We start from the raw sequence: 17,834 nt of genomic DNA, 5'->3' as shown, positions 1-17,834 counted from the left end.
GAAATTGTCATCTCAAAACCTTTTTTTTGACTTTTCCTCTGTCGCGTCACGTGATGTCACGTCATCACTTCCTGTATCTCCTCTCTCCCCTCGCTTATCGTTCCTCTCATATGACAAGGGAACAAAGACACAGAAACAGATTTTAGTAGTTAATGCAATCACTGAGTTATTTCAACCATATTCAATATTCCTTCGTTTTGCATTCGCTCTAAGAATTAACTCAGGAAAAATTATAGATCGCTCAAAAACATTTTTATTTTATTTATTTATTTTAATCGTCATTTAATTCAGAACTAAATAGATCGCTCAAAAACATTTAATTTAATTTTAATCGTCTTCTAATTCAATTTATTATAATCCGTTACCATACATCTAATTTATAAATTCAATAGGTCACAAAACAAGTTCCATCTTTAACCATCCGCCGATGTAACAACTAGAATACTCGTGTCCAAATATCTCTTTGTCTGTGTGTTTCTCTGTCTCCCCCTGCAGCCCCCAACAGAAATATGACCCATTAGCAAAAACGTGTTGTAGTTTAGTACCGTAAACCAAAACGTGTCCTAATCTCGTGCCATAAACTCCCCCTTTCTGTAGTGTAGTGTCGCAAAATTAAACGCATGCGCAAATCCATTCAAAAATACTTTTTCACCGTGGAAGGGAGATTTTAGATCTCTCCCCCCAAACAGACAGTTAACAGTCCCACTTTACCTCCCGTTTCCCCCTCATAGTCAAACAACATTTAACAGCGCTCACAAAACATAGAACCGAAATTCCACATACAGACATAATTTAAGAGGCTTTATTACCATCGCAGTGGACCTCTACGGTCACATGTTAGCATGCAGCATATTAGCATTTAGCATTAGCATTAGCCTGTATGCACCATGTAGCATAAAAACAATGTACCCGACATTGCGTCTTTAATGACTGTTTCCTTGGTCCTAAATTTAGGCTGCCGTGAGTATGGCTATTTATATGAGCGGTCCCCCCCATGCAAATATCCCGTCGGACAGAAGATGGGCAAGCAACCCCCAATAAATCTTCAACCAAACTCCAGTCAAGACTGACTGACTGACCTGAAACCCATAACGCGTTCCCAGGATTTTATGGCCCACCATGCGGTCGCCCCGTTTCGAGGTCTTATCAAATCCTGCAATGTCCTAACTTGTATACATATCTTGGCCCCGATTGTTCTTGACTTACTATTCAAGCAACACATCTCTATAAACAATCCATAAACTCTAACCACTTTTGCGCCTGTTTTTTAAAATTTTATAATGATTAGCCAGACCCCCAGTCATCAGCAATAACTCCACGAGGCACGGTCGTATGGTACACCCCCTCCAGTGTACACAAGCAGTATCAAAACTAACAATCTCACAAAGCTTGTGAGGAAAAAAAACTCACCCTTGTCTGGTCATGACTTCAGACCGAGTTAGCTTGAGTTAGCTTGGCGGCTACAAATGAAGCAGAGGAGGACTGCAGACCAGCCCCACGTTGGGCGCCATTTGTCGTATCGAGTGAGTGGTGGCAATTATTGCTGATAAACAAAGGAGTCCGCTCATACTGAATCCTTGATCCTAAGTTTATTCAGATCACAAGCTTCAGCATAAGTGACAGGTGACATGACACCCGGAGAGCGACGCCTCAGAATGGCCGCTCTGCCCTTTCTGTAGTCTAGCCCCTATTTATAAACAATGCAAAAAGATGCTCCCTCTTCTGGCCAATCACCAGTCTCCCCTGTCTACAACACACTTCCTGTCTGTTGTATGTGGCGTTACACTAAAACATTCCCTCTTGATACTAAAATCAACATTCTTTCAGTTCCACTTAAAAAACATTTAACACCATCATAATCTCAATACACTACACCTATTTTAGCTAAATCGACAAATGAAATTGATTAGATTACTCTGGCAATGATTTTTTTTTTTTTACAAAATCATGTACATGTAGACGTCATGTAGACGTTTGTAAGGTGTTCATGGTGAGATCTTTAATCATAAACTAAACAGACACTTAAACTAAAATGTGATGCGTTGGACATGTCGGAGGAGGAGCATAGGACTGATGAGGGTAGAGGTGTGGACTGGATGCTGGATGGTGGGGTGGGACCTCCAAGTACTCCTTGAAAGTCATCTGATGGGCAGCATGTTTCTTGGCTTCACTCTTCATCGATGCCACCAAATACCCAGCATACCACAGAGCATTTTCAACCACCCACTTGAAGGTCTGCTTCCTATAAAGGCTGAACTAAGTCTCGTGTTGGCCCAGCAAGTGTGCGTTGTTGCTGGGTTGCCACCTCGGAGAAGTACAGCCTTATTGTCAAAAATCAAATCAAGTGGAATGAAATCAAATCCAATTTTATTCATCATATACACAGGATACAGCAGGGTGTACACTGTGCAATGAAATGCTTACTTGCAAGCTACCTCAACATAGCCCTTGATCATGACTCCCAGTTCCATTACATTACATGTCATTAGACGAAGGCGTCTTCTGTAGGGGGGAGTTTTGTTAAGAGTCCCGACGCTTGGTCAGAACATTAACACGCATCGTTTGCGGTACAGTTTTGGAAGCTTAAGGACCTTATCTTTCATATCAGCGAGATTATTATTCGTTTTTTTAAAGGTTAAATTGATACACAGCTTTATAGGGTTCGTGTTTCCACACGGCCATATCTCCATGTTACAGCGTGTTTACGTAAAACAGACGGTTACCTGTGCTAATTAGCTGTCTGCGTCTCCTAACACCTGTGTGCAAATGGAAGACAGACACCACAAACATGTTGTTACTGAAAAATACTGTCGGCTGCAACTATGTTAAATCCAATTAAAACAGTGTGTATTTTGCAGTTGTGAAATTATTTAGATGTGTCTAGAACCGTACCACAATTGAGAATCAATTCACGTTTAGATGGAGTAATTTGCTTTTTTGGCTTCCAGAGCCAATTCACCTTTAAAAACAGAACATGTAAGGTCCTTGGACTATAAGGAGTAACGTTAGGCTCCTTTAGTCCATTATTGGGCTACCTCTCTAAAGTGCAGTGAAATATCAAAATATAAAATATAAAACAACATTAACACAAAAAGGTATAAAAGTAGGAGTAAAACTGGTAGTATCGGTATGTACTATGATATGTGCTATGTCAACAAGTAGAAAGTGAGCAGTGAAATAAATAGTAATAAATAATAACAGCAGTGATGGGAGTGAGTGAGCGGCGTGCGTGCGCAAGGGACACAGCTTTTGTGGAGCGGTAGGTAACGATGCTTTGTGGGTGGCAAGTTGTTGATGTGTTCAGAGGGTCCCTGGCTCGAGCCCAGGTTGGGGAAAGGAGAGGGACGGAAGCAATACTGTTACAGAGAGTCAGTGGAAATAGTATCCTAAGGTGCATGTGAACAGAAGGTTGTGCAGGTGGATAGCTAGGCTTTTCAACAGTCTCATGGCCTGGTGGTGAATGCTCTGTAACCATCTGCCAGACGGAAGTGGAGATAACAGGCCATGGCTGACACACTCACACAAGCAAGTTTAATATTTATTCAATATCAACTGCTAGCTACCTAGCAGTGGAGGCTCCTCAGAGGAGGAAGGGGAGGACCATCCTCAGTGAATTTCATATTTTTTAAAATGGTAAAACATTTTAAAATGTATCCTTTTTAGATAAAACTATACTAAATTTAATCATGTCACCAAATAACTGATTAAAACACACTATTTTGCAAAGAAGGCCTACAGTAGCCTCAACAGCACTCTGTAACACCATGGTGTAGCCGGACGTGTACATGTCACAACTTCCGGAGGACATCCTCCAGCCTATCAGAGCTCTTGCAGAATGAACTGACATGTTGTCCACCAAATCAAAGAATCAGAGAAATAATCTAGTACTGAAAGCAAAAGCTACAGCTAGCTAGCACGGCAGTGTATAACATGTAAGTAGTTGACTCAAAGAGAGAGAAAGACAATAGTTGAACACAGGGGCGGTGTGTTCAATAGGGCGATATGGGCGACGCACTGCCAAACGGGAAAAGGAAGGGATTTTTTTTCTAATCAATTATATCACGGCAACAGTAGTTATCAGTGTTGTAATCTAGACGTCTGATCTGCCACAGTGCCACACTGCCACTAAATGTCCAATCCAATCAGGCTAAAGTCGTGCTTCAAATGGCTCCCCCCCCTTTCGGGGCGATTTCAGTCAGGTTGAAAATCGCCCAGAAGTCTGTCATAGACTCCCATGTAAAATCTATTTTTTTCAAATTTCAGAGCTTTCAATACAATCTCTATGGGTGTCTGAGGGCTTGCACTTACGTGCTTTCGTCATACGTAACGTAACCATGAACGTAACTAAGAAAAGAGCGGGTAGCCTCATCAATCAATTCACGTACTACTATCAAGATGGCTATAGCGTTCAGTGCAACTCGATTGTGTCTTTGAAAGAAGTTCCTTTTTGTCGGCGAACAAATGAAGATAAATTGGCAACGAAACAATTAGGACCTCCCAGACCAAATTTAATAATTCAACAGGTTTCTACTAAAGGCGGAAAGTCCTACACCCGAGGATTTTCCAAAAATTGGTACGAACGAAAAAGACATTGCCACTCAACTGGATGAGGGATACAGGCTAGCTGTCCGCCGCCACAACGATGAGGTTAGTGTTGATAATCACAAGTTTACTGGAGAACTGAGACCAAGTAGAGACTTTGGACAGGGTGGATATGGTATAATAAAGGGAGTTTATTCAGAGGTAAAGATATCTGGAATCGCGTGCACGGACCCGTTCGTCAAACTCTTAGGGAGCTATACATTAAGCCCCATTACTTACCATATCAGATAAGAGAAATTGCTGCAGCTACATATATTTTACATCCTGGCCCTACATAGTTCACTATTTGCATCACTTACCAAAATATTACATGTGGTCATATATGCTTGGAAAGTGGAGATGCCATAGAACGTCAAAAAAGTAAACATTGCTGGAGACACATTGCCGTTTTGGAGAAGACATCGCGTTTGCTAGCGAAGAGATTTGTTGTGGCAAATGAACTTGGGCTGGGAATTGCCAGGAACCTCACGATAAGATATATGCATTGCGAGTCTCATGATTCTATACGTATTGCGATTCGATACTGTGATTTTATTGCGCACCATATGTCTGTTGCAGAGGGATCAGAAAGCCATGAGAACGAGTTTTGATCAGTCATGGAAATAAAAGTGCTGAAAACAAATTGGCTCCCAATGTGAAAAGATTGAGAACAAGCTATGAAGGAACAATAATGGTGTTTTTGGTGCAGGTACAGCCAACTAGCGCTAAAATATTGCGATATTGTCAATACAGTATATCGTAAAGTATCACTATGTAACTCGATTTCTTTCACCCCAATCCCTCAAATTAACGGTAAATAACTGAATTGTTTGCTCCACATTTAGCTAAGATGATTAGCTAGCCAGCTAAAATGTTTTATTTAGTTAGCAGTCGCATCTACAATAGTTTACTGTCAATAACATGTCTCCAAAAATGACGTGGTGTCTCCAATTGTGTTGACATTTTACAATTGCGATGCGCATCCATGAGTATCCACTTTCTGTAGCTCAGCTGGTAGAGCACTGCGCTTGTAACGCCAAGGTAGTGGGTTCGATCCCCGGGACCACCCATACACAAAAATGTATGCACGCATGACTGTAAGTCGCTTTGGATAAAAGCGTCTGCTAAATGGCATATTATTATTATTATTATTATTATCTGAAGAGAGCCCCGAAACATTGTGTGCAGACATTTTATGCAATAAATGAAGTAGGTTGAATCTAGTAGTTCTGATCTTCTGATTGGTCCTGATGAGTTGGGCGAGGTCCCCTCCAGGCTACTGTCACTGTTGCATTGGCTCTGAGTCGGGTTCTCTGTCTTCAAATGTTCAGCCTAAGAGAGGGGATTTGTGTGTGTGTGTGTGTGTGTGTTTAACAGTGATGATGTGTGTGTGTGTGTGTGTGTGTGTGTGTGTGTGTTTAACAGTGATGATGTGTGTGTGTGTGTGTTTGTGTGTGTGTGTGTGTCCTCAGTGCAAGAACTCGTGAGTTGGAAGAACTGAGAGGCCTATGGCGTGGGTGTTGTCCTTGGCCACCTGCTGACAAGGCTGACAAGATAGGACCCTTTTGTCCATTGTTATTGGATAGGAACAGAACTTATAACCAGCTCCTGACCTAAATAGATCTTAGCACAACATTTTACTCAACATATCATATTCCATATTCACTATAACAAATATATTTACTACGACATTAGCAAGAACCGCCACATCCTCAGCCGGCTAATCCAGTGTGTGAAGTTTTGCGGAGTGTTTGAGTTAGCTTTGCGAGGCAAAGATGAAACTGAGGGCTCCACCAACCCTGGTAAGCCAACACTTTTGAGATCAGTCAATAAATGCTTCTGGTATTGACTTATATGCTGCCCCTGTCTTCATGTTGTTGCTGGACATATCTTTTTTAAAATGTGTGTAGGTCACCTAAATCATCAGAAAAATTGCCCCCCCTGAGAATTTTTTCAGGAGCCGCCACTGGTTGAACAGTTTTTAACATTAATTTATTCCTAAATGAAGGAGAAGCAAGAGATAAATAGAGAAGGAATACAATGTGGCTGCTATGGAAGCACATTTGTTGTTCCTCAACCACGAGACAATTTGCTTTCAGTCTGCATGGTCAATGCAGCACATGCAACAATGTTGATAACAACGATGCTGTTTTCACTTTGCTTATTAATATAAATCCACTAGCGTTCTATAATTACACTATTAGTTTGTGTTTCTTACATCTGCAGACGGCTAGTTTGTCTTTTCTTAGCAAGTTGGGCAGAAATTGTGTTAGCTAGTTAGCCAGCTAGCTAATAAATGTACTGAGTCGGGGCAAATGTAGCTAGCTATACAGCCTGATAATACCAGGGATGGTGCGACCTAAATCAACACGTTGATTGTGCAACAGTATCTTCTAAATCAAAGAGGACTACGCAAAGCATGAATATGTTAGCTACATGAAGTAGCTAAGAGACAACATTAAATGTAGCCAAAGGTTATAGGGTCCCCTAGGAAACACTGACCATCACTTTGGTTCCTACCCAGTCACAATAACTCCTCCCTGGCATTTTCATTAGTTGGCATGTCAAACACCGTATTCAAAGTGCCCACTATTATATTCTAACTATAGAATTAGAATAATCATTCTATTTCCATGATTCCAACAGTTACCCAGCGTTTTGCTCTAAATCTCAATAGCAACATTTGGTTAAAAATAAGGCCTAAATGGTTTGGCCATATCGTGCAGCCCTACGTGGCAGTGTGGAAATGATCTCAAATGAGTGCAGGAAATGCAGAAATTGATGAAAATAATTTTTGGTTTAAGTTGAATTGAACAGTATAAAACAATCGGAATGGAGAAAGACCAATTGAAATCACTTAGAATATATGTGTTGCCACCCTAGGTTCACTCACTACTTATAAAGCAAATGTAGAACTTGTATTATTCCTAAACATAAAATACCGTAAAATACCGTCAGTGTCCTTTTTAATTTTTTTATAACTTGATATGATAATTTGGGCGATATGATATGATAATTTGGCCATATCGCCCAGCCCTAGCTGACAGACTATTTTGATGATGATGTGACAAACTATTTTGAAAACCTGTCAAAACACACAGCTAGCTACTGTTACTGTAAGTACTGTTAGCCAACTGTACTAACATGATGTAGCCTAATGCACTGATCTGCTACTGCTAGATATTCCAATCGAAAACAGCAGACAACAAAACTTCTGATTTCAGAAAATGATCACATAAGCCGCTTGTAACTGCCTCTGTCGCCAGTTTATTTCATGTATTTGCACTTTTTATTATTAAATTTCTTCTGAATTGTACGTTTACAGCAAGACGGAACTAATTATTGGTTCCGCCCGAGTGTTGTCACCCGAGTGCCTTTAGCGACGCACCGAGAAAACTTTACCGCAAAAAGCGAATTATTTTTCCACTGTTATCGTGTTTAAGTGCATACTTACAAAGAAAGTATACAGAAGAAGATAAAGGACATTTAAAATGATGTTTAGCACCTCTGTGTGATAAGCAGCAATGAGGTTTGTTGACTATTTATTTTGCTATGAGGGTGTTTGTGTTTACGTGCGTCATTTTTTGGTGTAAAATATACATAAAGTGTCTAGCTGTATGAGCTTGATTATAACGCCAGATGTGTGAGACATGCATATGGCATTATTTTGTTAATGTATTTTTTCTTTCTTTAAACCAGTTCTCACGGGTTGACCAGCATTAAAGCCCTGTATTCAAATCAAGACCTCTTGCCTCATGCCTGTCACTGGAGGAGCTACACCGCTAAATATTTTAAACGTTACTGTTTAATTAAATACTCATGGTAGAGACAGAGAGGAGGGACGCTCCTCTTCTAGTTCCGGCCAATTCTATAGCTTTTTTCTCATTGGTCTATTCTTGGTTACGTCTTGGTTGCACAGGCGTCTCGAATTGGTTGGCTAGTGCAATTGTTGGTTACTTGTTGGTTGCAAACAGCTGTATGATTGGTTGTCGCAACCAGACATTTCCTAGACTCAACGTTGTCAGAGGGTGCCAAGGATGCTGCTGATATTTTTTTATAACTTAACCAAGCTAGACCCCAGCCTGTAATTTCCTTGACTTTTTTTGGGGGGGGGTATTTTACCCCCTTTTTCGTGGTATCCAATTGGTAGTAGTTACAGTCGCTGTTCCATCGCTGCAACCCCCCTGTGAGGACACGGGAGAGGCGAAGGTCGAGAGTCGTGCGTCCTCCAAAACACAACACAACCGAGCCGCACTGCACTGCTTCTTGACCCAGCGTCCGCTTAACCCGGAAGCCAGCCGCACCAATGTGTCGGAGGAAACACCGTACACCTGGCGACCGAGTCAGCGTGCACTGCACCCGGCCCGCCACTGGGGTCGCTATAGCGCGATGGGATAAGGACATCCCTGCCAGCCAAACCCTCCCCTACCCTGGACGATGCGGGGCCAATTGTGCGCCGCCCCATGGGTCTCCAGGTCGCGGCCTGCTACGACAGCTAGCACTGCGCCACTCGGGAGGCCCCAGCCTGTCATTTCCAATGGGAACAAATGAGTTCGTAAATTCACTCTGGCTATCTACTCCGATTTCAGAGCGCTATCATCTGAGTTTGCCAGAGCGCGGAATAATTGATAAATTGACTAACGCTCAGCACCCGTTGAAGTATGCGTGTGCAATCACTCAATTAGCTTTTGCAATCGTTCTAAACAATTTTTAAAAAGTTTGCAAAGGGTAAAGTCTACAAAACTTAGAAAACTGTATAAAGATCAAATGTTTAATCGAGAACATTTGCAGAATGTCGGCCAAAATCCATCTTGTTTCATCCTTGTCCCGCTGCCGGACAGTGGGCTTCCTCTCACGACCATATTTGGTCTTGAGTGGAAACACCAAGCGGATGCTTCACATTTATACATCTGGTGAAATATCTGTCTCATTGTTCTATCTGTGCGTTTCAAGAGTGAAAGTAGAAGAAGTACAGACAGACAGATCAAGTTAAGATAATACGACTTTTGATCTGGTTTTTGACGACCCTCTCACCAAACCTGATGTTTGTGACTAGTTTGCTTATTTTCTGTCTTGGTTGACATCGTGACAGTATTGTGCGGTAAGTAGCTAAACTAATTGATATTCTTAAATTGCACATATTTTCCTTGCCTCAGCCACAATCGATGTCTGTGTTGCTTTGCAGGGTCTGTGTTGCTGTCTCGTTTGCTTTGCAGGGTCAGTCAATGAACTCACATGCAGATTCTTACTGTTAAACCAATCAATACTTGCATTGTGTAATGCAATTTGACCTTTACTTTATTAGAAAATGGTGTATTGTTGTGACAAGAATGAACTGTTGTGTAAGTAACCAATAATTTTGTCAGAGCAAAAGAGTGTTGGCTGTGCATACTGACACTTTCACTTTCTGATTACTAGAAATCAGGAGGACGTTTCAAGAGTGAAAATAGAAGCAGTACAGATGTGTTTACATAACATGTTAAGATAATATGACTTTTGTTCTGGTATTTGAAGACCCTCTCTCATCCAAACCTGATGTTGTGACTAGTTTGTTTCATTTCTGTGTTGGTTGACATCGTGAGAGTATGGTGCAGGTAAACAAATTGATATTCTTAAATTGGATGTATTATTCTTGCCCCAGCCACAAACCATGTAATTAGGCTATGTACTGTATTTCCATGTATGGGTAGCTGCAGCCCAATATGGCAACCGGAGTATGGGCGAGTGTGTGTGTCGAAAGGAGTGAGAGTATGGAAAGCGAGTAAACTAATTGGGCAGATTTGTTGCCACTCAAAACCGTTTTCGTGGCTGATTGGGCCGCACAACAAGTAAACAGGCGACCATTGCACCAGTGTTGCATAAACGTGCCTGCCGACTTAAGGTGCTTCCTACTTGGTATCATGGTAGTGTCGCCGGCGGTAGCTAAGGTGGCCATTGTTTCTCTCACGTGATTTTATTTAAAGTAGGAAAGCAGCCTAGCATACACAAGAAATAACTAATTTGATAACCATCTATAATGAACAAAAATATAAACGCAACATGCAACAATTTCAATGATTTTACTGAGTTACCGTTCATGTAAGGAAATCAGTCAATTGAAAGGAATTTATTAGACCCTAATCTATGGATTTCACATGACTGGGCAGGGGCCCAGCCATGGGTGGGCCTGGGAGGCAGTGGTGTAAAGTACTTAAGTAAAAATACTTTAAAGTACTACTTAAGTATCTGTACTTTACTTTACTATTTATATTTTGGACAAATTTTACTTTTACTTCACTACATTCCTAAAGAAAATAATGTACTTTTTACTCCATACATTTTCCCTGACACCCAAAAGTACTCGTTACATTCTGACAGGAAAATGGTGAAATTCAAGCACTTGTCAAGAGAACATCCCTGGTCATCCCTACTGCCTCTAATCTGGCAGACTCACTAAACACATGCTTCGTTTGTAAATGAATGTCTGAGTGTTGGAATGTTTTCCTGGCTATCCGTACATTTAAATAAAACAAGAAAATTGTGCCGTCTGGTTTGCATAATATAAGGAATTTGAAATTATTTTTACTTTTACTTTCCACCTCTATGCTTCACGGTTGGGATGGTGTTCTTGGGGTTGTACTCATCCTTCTTCTTCCTCCAAACACCGCGAGTGGAGTTTAGACCAAAAAGCTCTATTTTTGTCTCATCAGACCACATGACCTTCTCCCATTCCTCCTCTGGATCATCCAGATGGTCATTGGCAAACTTCAGACAGGCCTGGACATGTGCTGGCTTGAGCAGGGGGACCTTGCGTGCGCTGCAGGATTTTAATCCATGACGGCGTAGTGTGTTACTAATGGTTTTCTTTGAGACTGTGGTCCCAGCTCTCTTCAGGTCATTGACCAGGTCCTGCCGTGTAGTTCTGGGCTGATCCCTCACCTTCCTCCTGATCATTGATGCCCCACGAGGTGAGATCTTGCATGGAGCCCCAGACCGAGGGTGATTGACCGTCATCTTGAACTTCTTCTATTTTCTAATAATTGCGCCTACAGTTGTTGCCTTCTCACCAAGCTGCTTGCCTATTGTCCTGTAGCCCATCCCAGCCTTGTGCAGGTCTACAATTTTATCCCTGATGTCCCTACACAGCTCTCTGGTCTTGGCCATTATGGAGAAGTTGGAGTCTGTTTGATTGAGTGTGTGGACAGGTGTCTTTTATACAGGTAACGAGTTCAAACAGGTGCAGTTAATACAGGTAATGAGTGGAGAACAGGAGGGCTTCTGAAAGAAAAACTAACAGGTCTGTGAGAGCCAGAATTCTTACTGGTTGGTAGGTGATCAAATACTTATGTCATGCAATAAAATGCAAATGAATTACTTAAAAATCATACAATGTGATTTTCTGGATTTTTGTTTTAGATTCCGTCTCTCACAGTTGAAGTGTACCTATGATAAAATTACAGACCTCTACATGCAAGTAGGAAAACCTGCAAAATCGGCAGTGTATCAAATACTTGTTCTCCCCACTGTACATACAATCTACTATTCAATGGGGAGGGCATGAACAGCAACAACACCGGGAAACAATGCCCTTCGGTCCCGCTTGACGAGCACTACTGTCCGGCAACAGCGTGGGAAGTAGCTACCTAGTAGCCAATATCAGGGTGACCGTCACAGTAAGCACACACATACAACGCATGAAGTAACAGTACACCCCATCATCAATACTTTTAATAAAACAATTACGTCAGTTTTATAACTGAAAATGTACAATTATTTGTGTAAAACTAACAGTGAAATATGACTGACTCATCCTCTGGCTTCAAAACAGAAGTCCAAACTATAGCTCAATTTAAGGTAGTTGCGTGATAAAAAATGAAAGAATAAAAACACAGTTCAATCAAAACCGTCTAACCTATAGCAAAGCGCTTTCGACACACCCACTCCTTTCCACACGCCCACTACTTTCCTTTTGACACACCCACTACTTTCCTTTCGACACACCCACTCGCCCATATTGATATGGTCGCCATATTGGGATGCAGCTACCCCCTTGTCTATATTTCAGTTACAGGTGATCCTGTCTGTGTCGCTCTGCAGGGTCAGTGAAATACAGTCAGTCATGAACAATAAGGAGGTAAAGATGCTGCAAATGTTCAATCGACCTCTCTTTCCTAGTTTTTTATTCATTTTCTTCTATTGATAAGTTATTGACATTAGGGATATTTGCAGATGGAAATCTTAGCACCTTTAAGTAGGCCTCAAGAGGACCTCTTGTCAGATGCAATGGGTGACCACACAGCAACAGGAGAGCCAAACCAACTTCCTACAGACGTTAACAAAGACCCTGACATTGTAAACAAACTTTGGTTCTTATCAGCTGATATTAACAACTGTACAATTAAATTAGTATATATTAATGAAATGGTATATATGCGACGTTTAATTAAATGTTCAATATGCGATGTTAATAAGGGTTACATCATCATACAATAAAGCTTTGTAATCTTATCAATTGTTTATGATACAAAGTTGTGTAATTTCTGAACTTTTCTCTCTATACTGTGTATTTTAACTTGCAGACTGACTGGGAGTTTATTGAACCCAGTGAAGCCCTTGAGTATAAAAACCTGGAGGTATTTATTTTCTAATTTCAAACTTTGCTACTTTGCGCAATGGCTGATGTGATTGTACAAAAATATACAATATATTATGCTGGTGTCCAGACACTTTCCTAGGGATGATTAAATGTATTGAATCTGGACTGTCAATACCACATTATCCCACTTAGCTAAAGCCTAGTCATTAGCTCTGGGAGCTAAAAACAAGCAATCAGCAATGAAACAATCAGCAGGGTTACTTATTACATGGCTACACTACACCACCCTTTGACCTCCTCTCTGTAGCAACCCCAGCAGCTGATAGACATTGATTGGGTGATCAGAGTGAGTCACAGCACCAAAAAAACGGTTAACTTTTATACAAAGTTGAGAGAATTTACTTTTTGGGTTCATTTCTGAACTTCTCTCTGTTGCAGCAGGATTCTCCAAAAAGTAAGTAACTACCTGTTACAAATTGAACGTTGATATTATACCCAGAGGTGGGCAGCTTATTACGTTTCCCTGCGCTGCAGCACAGGTTAAGAAAAGTGTTGCTGCAAAGCGGATATCACTGCACAATCAGGGGCATATTTCAGAAATGTCAACTATGTATTTCATTGCAATTTTGCCGCTTGTAAATGTACCACAATGTACCATTGTTGCAGCACAGGCATTTTTTACATAAATGTTTTTTCTCTCTGTAGAGCCAAGGATAGCTATACTAGTTACTGTAGCTGGGAATACTCTGGGGTCTCATGAGGGCATAACACAGCAACTCACCGCAACCACTACCTTTACTGAGGTGACATCACAAGAGGAGAGTGATGTCATCCTGGTTTTCTGTCCCATCGTCTCTCTTGCTGGGACTGATATTGAGGCAGCACTGCAGCAGATTCCAGGTAGTTCAGTAATCTGACCAAATTCCTCTGACAGCTACTGTCTTCCATGTTTAGGGTCAAAATAAAAGTAATTGACAATGGCAACAGTAATTTATGCATATTTTTACATTTAGCATACATTACTAGGCTACACATATCCATGGTTAAGAGTTGACATGTATTTTGTTTCCTTTTTGACAGTTGGTAAACCTGTCATTCTGGTAGTGCTGCATCACACCTTCAACCCAGACTACACCGTACCTGACAGCAGCAGACTAGTGACCAGAGGTGATGTAATACTCACAGTGGACTGTCTCTTCCATGAGAGCCAGGGACTACTGGAGTGTCCTCAAAATGAAGAAGTTGTTAAAGAGATTCTGAAGAAGCTTAATATACATCCTGAGGTATTCTATCATTTTACACCATTTTAAATACAATGTGACTCTATAGAATACTTTTTATACAAGGAGAACCAGTTTTTATTTATTGTTATTTTTTCACAGATTGCAGTTTCTTCCTTTGACCCTCATATGATCATCGGGTGGTTCACAACTGAGGTTTTCCAATTGTTTAAGTCAGATCTAAATTCATGTAGGTATATTCATTGATATTATCATTGTAATTACATGAACACGGGTCAAATTGATATCACATCAAGATAAGATGAAAGTACAATTTCAAATGTTATGTTAGCATCAGTAATCAAAATTGAATTCTGCAACCTGATACCACACTAGCTCCTAGTTGTACTGTGTTAATTGTGCCTGGGTGTTTATAGTGTGAAGAAGTCAATGATGCTGACATTGCCTTTATGAATAACAGGAACATTAAAGGGATACTTCGGGATTTTGGCAATGAGGCCCTTTATCTACTTCCCCCGCAGAGTCAGATGAACTTGTGGATATGATTTTTATGTCTATGCATGCTAGTAGATACCCGTAGCCTTCCAGTCATGGGTATCTGCTAGCATGCTAGTAGAGACCCATAGCCTTCCAGTCATTGCGCTAACACTAGTTAGCAATTGCACTAGCGCTAATTAACAAACTTCCTTCAAACTGCAGAGACATAAAAATGGTATCCACGAGTTCATCTGACTCTGGGGAAGTAGATAAAGGGCATCTTTGCCAAAATTCCTAAGTATACATTTACATTTTAGTCATTTAGCAGACGCTCTTATCCAGAGCGACTTACAGGAGCAATTAGTGTTAAGTGCCTTGCTCAAGGGCACATCGACTGATTTGTCACCTAGTTGGCTTGGGGATTCGAACCAGTGACCTTTCGGTTACTGGCCCAGCGCTCTTAACCACTAAGTTACCTGCCGCCCCTTTAATGAAAAACATATCCAATGGTGTTTAGGGTTTAGGATGACACAATAAGGGCCTGTGGCTCATAAAGTTGCAGGATATTAGATTTATATCAGGACAAGATACTGTCAGTAACATCTGATGTGGTTTTGTTTCTTTAGGTTGGCCAGAATCGCTGAGTCTTACCTCAACCACTGCAACAGATGAAGTGCCTGTGTGTGATCATGAAGTGCAAAATGAGGATGAAGCACATTGCTCCCCAGCCTTTAAGTTGTAATAATGAGTGAATAAGTGGATTGAAGTCTGATTTAGAAAAATGTCTATTGTTAGTCAAAACATTTGGCAATTGAACCCTAGAAATATAACTAACTATAAACCTTAGAATATGCACTTATAGCCTAAGTGAGTCTGGAACAACTATTGTGTGTTTTGTCAAAATTGGGAAATAATTAACTCCATTAATGTAGATAAATATAAAGACAATGTCATGTAATGCTTGAGACACCTTTTGATGGGAGTATAAATAAAAATATATATACAGTGAGGGAAAAAAGTATTTGATCCCCTGCTGATTTTGTACGTTTGCCCACTGACAAAGAAATGATTCAGAGGAGAACTGGGTGAAAGTGTTGTGGTCAGATGAGACCAAAATCGAGCTCTTTGGCATCAACTCAACTCGCCGTGTTTGGAGGAGGAGGAATGCTGCCTATGACCCTAAGAACACCATCCCCACCGTCAAACATGGAGGTAGAAACATTATGCTTTGGGGGTGTTTTTCTGCTAAGGGGACAGGACAACTTCACCGCATCAAAGGGACGATGGACGGGGCCATGTACCGTCAAATCTTGGGTGAGAAAATCTGCGGAGGGAGCTGAAGGTTCAAGTTGCCAAACGTCAACCTCGAAACCTTAATGACTTGGAGAAGATCTGCAATGAGGAGTGGGACAAAATCCCTCCTGAGATGTGTGCAAACCTGGTGGCCAACTACAAGAAACGTCTGACCTCTGTGATTGCCAACAAGGGTTTTGCCACCAAGTACTAAGTCATGTTTTGCAGAGGGGTCAAATACTTATTTCCCTCATTAAAATGCAAATCAATTTATAAAATTGTTGACATGCTTTTTTCTGGATTTTGTTGTTGTTATTCTGTCTCTCACTGTTCAAATAAACCTACCATTAACATTATAGACTGATCATGTCTTTGTCAGTGAGCAAACTTACAAAATCAGCAGGGGATCAAATACTTTTTTCCCTCACTGTACACTACCGTTCAAAAGTTTGGGGTCACTTAGAAATGTCCTTGTTTTTGAAAGAAAAGCATTTTTTTTGTCCATTAAAAGAACATAAAATTGATCAGAAACACGGTGTAGACATTGTTAATGTTGTAAATGGCTATTGTAGCTGGAAACGGCTGACTTTTAATGGAATATCTACAAAGGAATACATAGGCCCATTATCAGCAACCATCAGTCCTGTGTTCCAATTGCACATTGTGTTTGCTAATTCAAGTTTATCATTTTAAAAGGCTAATTGATCATTAGAAAACCCCTTTGCAATTATGTTAGCACAGCTGAAAACTGTTGTGCTGATTAAAGAAGCAATAAAACTGGCCTTCTTGAGACTAGTTGAGTATCTGGAGCAACAGCAATTTTGGGTTCGATTACAGGATCAAAATGTCCAGAAACAAATAACTTTTTTCTGAAACTCGTCAGTCTATTCTTGTTCTGAGAAATGAAGGCTATTCCATGCGAGAAATTCCCAAGAAACTGAAGATCTCGTACAACGCTGTGTACTACTCCCTTCACAGAACAGCGCAAACTGGCTCTAACCAGAATAGAAAGAGGAGTGGGAGGCCCCGGTGCACAACTGAGCAAGAGGACAAATACATTAGTGTCTAGTTTGAGAAACAGACGCTCACAGGTCCTCAACTGGCAGCTTCATTAAATGGTACCCGCAAAACACCAGTCTCAACGTCAACAGTGAAGAGGTGACTCCGGGATGCTGACCTTCAGAGTTGCAAATAAAAAGCCACATTTCAGACTGGCCAATAAAAATAAAAGATGAAGATCGGCAAAAGAACACAGACACTGGACTTTTTCTTTGCAACTCTGCCTAAAAGGTCAGCATCCCGGAGTCGGCTCTTCACTGTTGACGTTGAGACTGGTGTTTTGCGGGTACTATTTAATGAAGCTGCCAGTTGAGGACATGTGAGGCATCTGTTTCTCAAACTAGACACTCTAATAACAAATATTGTGTTTGTAAATTATGTCTGAGTGTTGGAGTGTGCCCCTGGCTGACCGTAAATAAAATAAAAACAAGAAAATCGTGCCGTCTGGTTTGCTTAACATAAGGAATTTTATGTAAAGTATTTACTTTTACTTTTTTACTTTTTCTCAAGTATGACAATTGAGTACTTTTTTCACCACTGTACTTAAGTACATTTAAAACCAGATGCTTTTAGACTTTTACTCAAGTTGTATTTTACTGGGTTACTTT

At 40.8% G+C, this 17,834-nt stretch overlaps 1 protein-coding gene across 2 annotated transcripts; it reads left to right on the top strand.

The window, feature by feature from the left end:
- The first annotated feature begins 9,484 nt into the window (after positions 1-9,484).
- On the top strand, positions 9,485-15,929 carry LOC121552712. Of its 2 annotated transcripts, XM_045211184.1 has the most exons (9): positions 9,485-9,682; positions 12,626-12,694; positions 12,790-12,912; positions 13,140-13,193; positions 13,595-13,610; positions 13,862-14,056; positions 14,237-14,439; positions 14,539-14,626; positions 15,501-15,929. In XM_045211184.1, exons 2-9 carry the CDS (start codon positions 12,680-12,682, stop codon positions 15,614-15,616), a joined length of 810 nt encoding a protein of 269 aa, XP_045067119.1. In that variant the 5' UTR covers positions 9,485-9,682; positions 12,626-12,679; the 3' UTR covers positions 15,617-15,929. The 2 variants fall into 2 exon arrangements, with proteins under 2 accessions (XP_045067119.1, XP_045067120.1); XM_045211185.1 differs by lacking the exon at positions 9,485-9,682 and having other exon boundaries at positions 12,041-12,694.
- Positions 15,930-17,834: the final 1,905 nt, after the last annotated feature.

The sequence above is a fragment of the Coregonus clupeaformis genome, chromosome 36 (genome assembly GCF_020615455.1).
Source record: "Coregonus clupeaformis isolate EN_2021a chromosome 36, ASM2061545v1, whole genome shotgun sequence".
Classification (NCBI taxonomy): Eukaryota; Metazoa; Chordata; class Actinopteri; order Salmoniformes; family Salmonidae; genus Coregonus; species Coregonus clupeaformis.
This window is presented reverse-complemented; position numbering and strand designations above follow the sequence as displayed.